Source organism: Colossoma macropomum, unplaced genomic scaffold (assembly GCF_904425465.1).
Source record: "Colossoma macropomum unplaced genomic scaffold, Colossoma_macropomum, whole genome shotgun sequence".
In the NCBI taxonomy this organism is placed as follows: Eukaryota; Metazoa; Chordata; class Actinopteri; order Characiformes; family Serrasalmidae; genus Colossoma; species Colossoma macropomum.
Window position 1 is genome coordinate 6,287,065 of NW_023494786.1, and position 8,620 is coordinate 6,295,684.

General features: G+C 37.2%; 1 protein-coding gene across 5 annotated transcripts in view; it reads left to right on the forward strand.

Annotated features, from left to right (window-relative positions):
* LOC118799100 (NLR family CARD domain-containing protein 3-like) overlaps positions 1-5,352 on the forward strand; it is a 29,591-nt gene extending 24,239 nt beyond the window's left edge. For all 5 annotated transcript variants that reach the window (XM_036558808.1, XM_036558830.1, XM_036558838.1 and 2 more), the window contains exons 8-9: positions 4,327-4,373; positions 4,650-5,352. In XM_036558808.1, the coding sequence (XP_036414701.1) occupies positions 4,327-4,373; positions 4,650-5,188 (586 nt within the window). In that variant the 3' untranslated portion in view covers positions 5,189-5,352. The remainder of the gene's footprint in view (positions 1-4,326; positions 4,374-4,649) is intronic.
* Positions 5,353-8,620: the final 3,268 nt, after the last annotated feature.

Genomic DNA, 8,620 nt, shown 5'->3' on the forward strand with positions numbered 1-8,620 from the left:
AAAAACTAGTAGTAAAATTTTGCAGTCAATTCAGAGAGACAGGCAGCCAGTGCAGTGAAGCTAAAACTGGTCTAATATGATCATGTTTTCTAGTCCTTGTTAATATTCGTGCTGCTGCAAGTTGTAGTTTGTTGGTTGTACTTGCAGGACGTCCTGTGAACAAAGCGTTACAGTAGTTAAGTTGAGAAAACACAAAAGCATGGATCAGTTTTTAGCATCTTGCAGACAGAGGTCTGGTCGAACTTGTGCTACAATCCTTAAATGGTAAAAGCTGTTTTGGTAATATTATTAATATGTGCTTTAAAAGTTAAATCAGAGTCTAGAGTTACACCAAAATTCCTAACTTCAGTTTTTATTTGTAGAGCCAGATTTCCATGTCTTCCATTCACCTTTTCCTCTTTGCTTCACTATCAGTTATAATTATTTCTGTCTTTTCTTCATTACGCTTTAGAAAATTACTATTCATCCAGCTAACTATGCTGGACAGATAGATAGCGAGCTTATCTACTGAACTGATATTGTCTGGAGTCACAGATATATAGAGCTGTGTATCATCTGCATAAATATGAAAATTGATGCCCTGCTTCCTAATAATCTGACCCAGTGGCAACATATAGAAAGAAAACAGAAGTGGACTTAGTACAGAACCTTGTGGTACACCACAGAGAATATCATGCTTATCAGAGATATGTTCACCTATATTTACAAAAAATGTTTTGTTATTTTATCTTTTATGCCAACAAAATGACATACTGAAAACCCCACAGTAGTGATCAGAGATCGTGATATCAAGGATTTAATTTATATTAATAAATAAACCTCGTGACAGACTAAATCTAAATAAAATATGACAGTGAGTGTGTGTTGGACTAGTTGTGTGCTGAGTAAAATCAAATGTGTTTAATAAATTCAGAAGCTTTTTTATCTGAAGCTTCATCAACTGTCAGAAGAATCCGATCATGATTAGTTACACAGACAGTAGTTCAGACAGTTCTGGTGAGAAGAGGTGCCTATTTGGATGGACGATAAAGAACCACCAGCAAGACTGGTTCCTGACCTTTGAGTAGAACAACAAGATATTCAAAAGAAGAAACTGTTCCAATTTTTTTTTTTTCACAATTAAAAATACTGGGAAAAAACAGTTTGATTTATAGCTAACTAGACTAGCAGTGTGATTTATAGCTAACTAGCATAGCATTGTAATTTAGAGCTGACTAGCCTAGCAGTTTAATTTAGAGCTAATTAGCCTAGCAATGTAATTTAGAGCTAACTGTACTAGCAGTGTGATTTATAGTTAACAAGCCTTGGAATGTGATATGTAACAAGCCTAGCATTGTAATTGAGTTAACTAGTCTCTCACTGTGATTTAGAGCTGTGTGATCTATCAATTTGATTTTGAGCTAACTAGCCTTGCAATTTGATGTAGAACTATAATAGTATAATAGCATAATAGTGTATGAGGTAACAATCATAGCATGGTGATTTAGAGCTATATAGCCAAGTATGATGATTTAAAGCTAACTTGCCTATCAGTATCATTTAGAGCTAGATAGCCTAGCAGTGTGATGTAGAGATAACTATACTAACAGTGCAATTTAGAGCTAACTAGCCTAGAACTGTGATTTAGAGTTAACTAATCTAGCAGTGTAATTTAGAGCTAATAAGGTTAGCAGTTTAATTTATAGTTAACAAGCCTAGCAGTGTGATTTAGAGCTAACTGGCCTAACAGTGTGTTTTAGATTTAACTAGCCTTGCATTTTGTTTTACAGCTAAATAGTCTAGCAGTGTGAGTTAGAGCTAACTAGCCTAGGAGTGTTATTTAGTGCTAACTAACCTAGCCCTGTGATTTAGTGCTGACTAGCCTAGCAGTGTGATTTAAAGCTAACTAGAGTTCACTTGCCTTGATTTGGAGTTCACTTGCCTAGCTCTGTGATTTAGAGAACTATCCTAGTACTGTGATTTAATGTTTATTAGCCTAGCATTGTGATTTAGAGCTAACTAGACAAGCATTGTCATTAAGAGCTAATAAGCCTAGGAGTGTGATTTAGAGCTTACTAGCCTAGCAATGTCATTTAGAGCTAACAATCCTATGACAATCCTAGCCAAGTGGTGTGATTCAGAGTTAACCAGTCTAAGAGTATGATTTATAGTTCACTAGCCTAGCACTGGGATTTAGAGATAACTATTCTAGCAGTACAATTTTGAGTTCACTATGCTAGCAGTGTGATTTAGAGCTATTTGACCTAGCAGTGTGATTTAGAGTTCAATAACCTAGCACTGTGATCTAGAGTTCACTAGCCTAGCAGATTGATTTATAGTTAACTATCCTAGCAGTGCAATTTAGAGCTAACCAGCTTAGCAGTGTGATTTAGAGGTAACTTACCTAACACTGTGACTTAGAGCTGTGTAGCCTAGCAATTTGATTTCGAGCTAATGAGCAGTTTGATTTAAAACTATGTAGCATAGCAGTGTAAATTAGTTACCTTTCCTAGCATTTTGATTTATAGCTATCTTCCTTTGCAGTTTGATTTATTGCTAAATAGCCTAGCAATGATTTAGAGATTGATTTTTAGTGATTTAGAGCTCTCTAGTCTAGCAGTGCAAATTAGATTTAACTAGCCTAGCTTTGTGATTTAGAACTAACTAGCCTGACAGTGTGATTAAGACGTAATTAACATAGCATTGTGATTTAGAGCTAAGTAGCCTAGAACTGTGATTTTGAGCTAACTGTCCTAGCAGTGTGATTTAGAGCTAATTAGTCTAGCAAAGTGATTTAGAGCTAACACAGCAGTGTGATTTAGAGCTAATTAGCCTAGCACTGTGATTTTGAGCTAACTGTCCTAGCGGTGTGATTTAGAGCTAATTAGTCTAGCAAAGTGATTTAGAGCTAACTAACACAGCAGTGTGATTTAGAGCTAATTAGTCTAGCAAAGTGATTTAGAGCTAACACAGCAGTGTGATTTAGAGCTAATTAGCCTAGCACTGTGATTTTGAGCTAACTGTCCTAGCGGTGTGATTTAGAGCTAATTAGTCTAGCAAAGTGATTTGGAGCTAACTAACACAGCAGTGTGATTTTGATCTAACTAGCCTGGCAGTGTGATTTAGAGCTAACTAGCCTAGCACTGTGATTTAGAGCTAACTAGCCTAGCTTGGTTCATTAAAGCTAACAATCCTAGCTGTGTGATTTAGACCTAACTTGCCTAGCACTGTGATTTAAGCCAACTAGCATAGCTTTGAGATTTAGAGCTAACTATCCTAGCACTGTAATTTTGAGCTAACTAGCCTAGGAGTGTGATTCACAGGTAGCTATTTTAGCAGTGTGATTTGGAGCTAGTTACCATAGCAATTTAATTTAAAGCTAACTAGCCTAGAATTTTGATTTATGGCTAACTCACATAGCAGTGTGATTGAGAGCTTTGTAGCCAAGCAATTTGATTTTGAGCTAACTAGCCTAGCATTTTGATTTTTGCTATGTAGCATGGTAGTGTATATTAGTTAATTAGCCAAGCAGTGTGATTTTGAGCCAATTAGCCTAGCAGTTTAATTTATATTTAACTAGTCTAGCGATGTGATTTAGAGCTAAGCATCTGGTTTAGTGCTGTTTAGCATAGCAGTGTAAATTACAGTTTACTATTTTGTTTTATAGCTAAATAGTCTAGCAGTGTGAGTTAGAGCTAACTAGCCTAGCAGTGTGATTTAGCACTAGCTAGCCTAGCAGTGTGATTTAGAGCTAACTAGCATAGAAGTTTGGTTTGTATCTAACTTGCCTAGTACTGATTTAGAGCTATGTAGCATTGCGGTGTAAATTAGAGCTAACTATCCTAGCAGTGCGATTTAGAGCTAACTAGCCTAACACTGTGTTTTACAGCTAACTAGCTGAGCAGTGTGATTTATATCTAACTAGCCTAGCAATGTGACTTAGAGTTAACTAGCTTAACACTGATTTAGAACTAACTAACCTAGCCTAGCACTGTGATTTAGAATTAACTAGCTTAACCCTGTGATTCAGAGCTAACTAGCCTAGCAATGTGATTTAGATCTAACTAGCATATCAGTGTGATTTAGAGCTAAGCAGCCAAACTGTGATTTGATCAGTTTGATGTTTTAGTCTTTATTTTAGTTTAGTTTTATCTGGACTGTAAGGTCTGAAGGGTGTTTTATACTGTAATGATCTGGTTTAGTGTTTATTTTGGTTCAGTTTTATCTGGACTGTAAGGTCTGAAGGGTGTTTTGTACTGTAATGATCTCTTTTAGTCTTTATTTTAGTTTAGTTTTGATTTGATATGAAGTTTAATGAATGTATAAATGTGTGTGTTTGTTCTTCAGGGTGGATCATGGAGGGAAGATCAGGATCAAACAAGGACCACAGAAATGTAACAAACACAAACACACGCTTTACACCCATAATGAACTATATAAACCAATACACTTGAGATATATATATATAATATCTTACAGAGTCACACACATTAAATTTTCTCTGTGGTGTGTCTACTCTGTTTGTGTGGTGTCTGTGTGTGTGTGTATATATCTGTGTGTGTGTGTGTGTGTGTATCTGTGTGTGTGTGTGTGTGTATATATATATATATATATATATATATATCTGTGTGTGTGTGTGTGTGTGTGTGTGTGTGTGTGTGTGTTTACAGATGCTGTTAATCTCACTCTGGATCCAAACACAGTGAACAGTCGTCTCTCTCTGTCTGAGAGGAACAGAAAGGTGGAGGATGTGGGAGAAGATCAGTCATATCCAGATCATCCAGACAGATTTGATGGCTGGTCTCAGGTTCTGAGTGTGGAGAGTCTGACTGGACACTGTTACTGGGAGGTTCAGTGGAGCAGAAGAGCTGAAATATCAGTATCATACAGAGGAATCAGGAGGAAAGGAGACAGTGTTGACTGTGTGTTTGGATTCAATAAACACTCATGGAGTTTGGAGTGCGATAATACCAGATACACTGTCTATCACAATAAACAGAGAACTGACCTACCTGCCCCCCCCTCCCCCTCTAACAGAGTAGGAGTGTATCTGGACTGGGGGTCCGGCACTCTGTCCTTCTACACTATCTCCCCTAACACACACACACTGACCCACCTACACACACTCACCACCACATTCACTGAACCGCTCTACACTGGATTTAGAGTTTATTCTGACTCCTCAGTGAGTCTGTGTGAGATAAAATAAGCAGAGAGAGAGAGAGAGAGAGAGAGAGAGAGAGAGAGAGATACGGGCGGGGAGGGGTTCGTTGTGTTTGTTGTTTATCAGTTTGATCTCAGTTTGTAAATATGAGAGAAATCAAACCTTTCTGTGTTTAAATTATTCAGAATAAATAAAGAGAATAAAATAAACTGTTTTCTCTAAAATGTGATTCAGAAAAAGATTCACTAAACAGAACAAAAACACACAGACATGAGTTTATATATGAGACACATTTCAGATTCACTGTTACACAAACACACACATTTACACACACACACATTATACACACACATTACACAAACACATTTACACACACACATTTATATACAAACACACCCACTCTCACACACACACACACACATTTACACACACACACGCATTTACGCACAAACACACACATTTCCACACACATTTACATACAAACACACCCACTCACACACGCATTTACACACACACACATTTACACATACATTTACATACAAACATACACATTTACACACACACACATAAATCTCACTCACCAGAGAAATGTTATTATTTATTAAATAATCTAAATCAATTATAAATTAAAGTCAGTAATAAAGTATTTTGAAGGGAATATAAACCTACACTGTATAAAGAAATTGTAAGATAAAGCTCACATGACTGTGTTGGTTCAGTGGTGACTGGTGTTACGGTAAATTCAGTCCCCCTGTTTCCCCTCATTGTGCATATCGAAATCATGACGTCTTCAGCTGACGCTGCGCTGCAGGGCTTAGATGGTCTGACTGTCTGAACTGAGTCTGAGGAGGATGTCATCCAATCTTTAATGTCCTACACATCACATTAATCTGAGGTTAATGTTCATTAATTTTATACAGTTTTATACAGTTGTATGTAACACAGCTCATAAACTGTGTGGTTAGGGTCAAATTTGAAGTGGCCAGTTTACCAGCTTCCATACAAATGAACACAAGCACAACTTTGTAATTAACATCTGACCAACACAACACAGACCCCTGATAGAGCTCTTTCTACTGGTAGGAGAAAAAAATCAGTTTTGGTTCATATTGTGACTCATTAGGTTAAAATAATTATTTTTTCTTGAGATTTTAAAAAAATTAACGTCTCAATAATCTTATTACTCATCAAGGAAGCGCATGATTATTTTATAATGAGTAATTATTTTGAGAAAATAAGATTATTTGAGTCAGAAAATTCTGGAAAATATTTATTCATTTGGACTTTCTGATTTGGAACACCTGCTCATCTCAGATGAGTTTGAGTTCAGTACATTTGGAAACTGTGAGATATTGTACATTTTTTAAAACTTGCTCTTAAGACACTTTGTTGAGTGTAAATCGACCCAAAGTTTCAGGAACAGCAGTTTGAAACTGCACACAGTCAGTATTTACTGGTATTCACTATCAGCCCACTGTGAGAGAGATCAGAGTAGGTGCTGTTTATGGTGCAGAAAACTTTAATAAATTTGTTCTTTAGGCTCGTGTTTCATACAGAACTCGCAGATTTACACCTGAAACTGGATCTAAAAGCTCAGAACATCAGGTCCTCTGTTTACTCCAGATCACCCAGAGAAGGTCGGGGCTGATTCCTCTTAAAACATCTACTGCATTAAGAGTCTGCTGGTGTGTTTGAGTTCAGTCTGTAATGAACCCTGAAAGCCACGCCCCCTACCAGAGTCTGACCTCTGATCACTGTATTCTCAGAAAGTAATTCAGGCTTCTGTTTTTAGCTTCATGCTAATGATCTTTAGTCCATGTTTCTAGTAACAGTGAGTCATACAGAGTCAGAAACCACATAATCAAGACTATTAGAGACACTGAAGACACAGGAACTTCAGGGGTTTAGCAGCATTGTGTCCTCAGTGCGGAGGTTTGCACTCCCACAGGACCCGACACGATATCTTGTGGCGCGGGAGTAATTTTCAGTGTTGTTCGCAGGAGCAGGCGGGAAAAAGTATGTATGAAGAGAAATCCCACAAATTAATGAACAGCCTAAATAAAATAGAACGACAACTAAATTATATATATAAATAATATAGAAGGAAAACAGTAAAACAGTTAAAATGTCATTCTAAAGAGCTGTGAAGCAGCTGATCACGTGAACAACACGCAGATTCATTCTCCCAGAGGAAACCAGCTCAAAACATTAAGAACAGACTGACATTAACGTCACCCAGTAAACAAAGAGTGAACAGTGACAGTGACGACAGTAACAGAGCCATCAGTGTAGTTAAGAGCTGATAGATCAAACAAACAAAGTAAATGAACAAGTCAGCATTTACTAATAAATAGAGCAGCATAACCACCGCCAGCCAAACGAGGGAGCCGAGAGGCTGCAGCATGAAGTCCCGCCCCCTCTTGGTCCGCTCGGGCTCTCTGATTGGTCAAAAGAAGACAGCGCAACACTTCAGGCCACTATCAGGCTGAAAAGATGAGAGAGAGTAAAACACGCCCACAGCGCTCACAGTAACACTGTGGTTTAATTCCTGCTCTTAAATGGTGAATAAACGCTGTTCGGTGAAGTTACTCACAGTGAGCCTGATGAGCACGACTGCCGTGTTATTTCAGCAGAGAATAATGTATCTGTGATTAGACTGTGTCAGATATTAGATTTATTTTACTGCAAAGGAGGATCATTTTATTTTTACCTACAAATCTAATTCTGCTGTGGAGCCACAACAGGGCAGTAAAAGAGCTGCACCTGATTTAGACAAATACTGAACAAGATACCAGTCTCAGGCAAAAGTGTACCGGCATCAGACCGAAAAACATTTGCAAGCTATTTGGTTAATTCAGTTCTTATACTCTCCTGTCCACATGCTTGAAATACAGGTTTTGTTTTGTTGGACCACTGAAGAAGCTTTTATTGGACTATATTTTTCTATTGCTTAAACACATATGGAATATATTCTGATTAATAACACCTCGTGTCGGCCCATCAGGAAGTTCAGGATCCATCTGCATAGAGAACTTGTTCAGAGAAAATAGCAGCACCAAGTATGTAACATTCATTTTATACATGTTTAATGTTGCTGTTTCTGCTACATTTTGTTTCTAAATAAACTAAGGAAGAAGAACGATCGTCTACTATTTTTGTACTTTCCAGATATGTTTGTAGATTTGATTCCAGAATGTTTTGTATGGGTTTTAGAATGTAACTTAAAAGTAAAGTAATGAGGTTTGAGATTCCATTTTCCAGAAAGTAATGAGCAAAGTAATCCCATTACAATTGTAGTTAAGTACTGAGTAATCGGTAATGGATTACTTTTTTTGAGTCACTACCCCAACACTGTTCATGACTGCATGAGTGCACAGTAAAATCTGTCATGTGACATAAGCTGTTGAGACATTATGCATTAGTTACGTAAAGAAAGTATAAATATATTCTGATTACAATAATCAACAACATAGACTT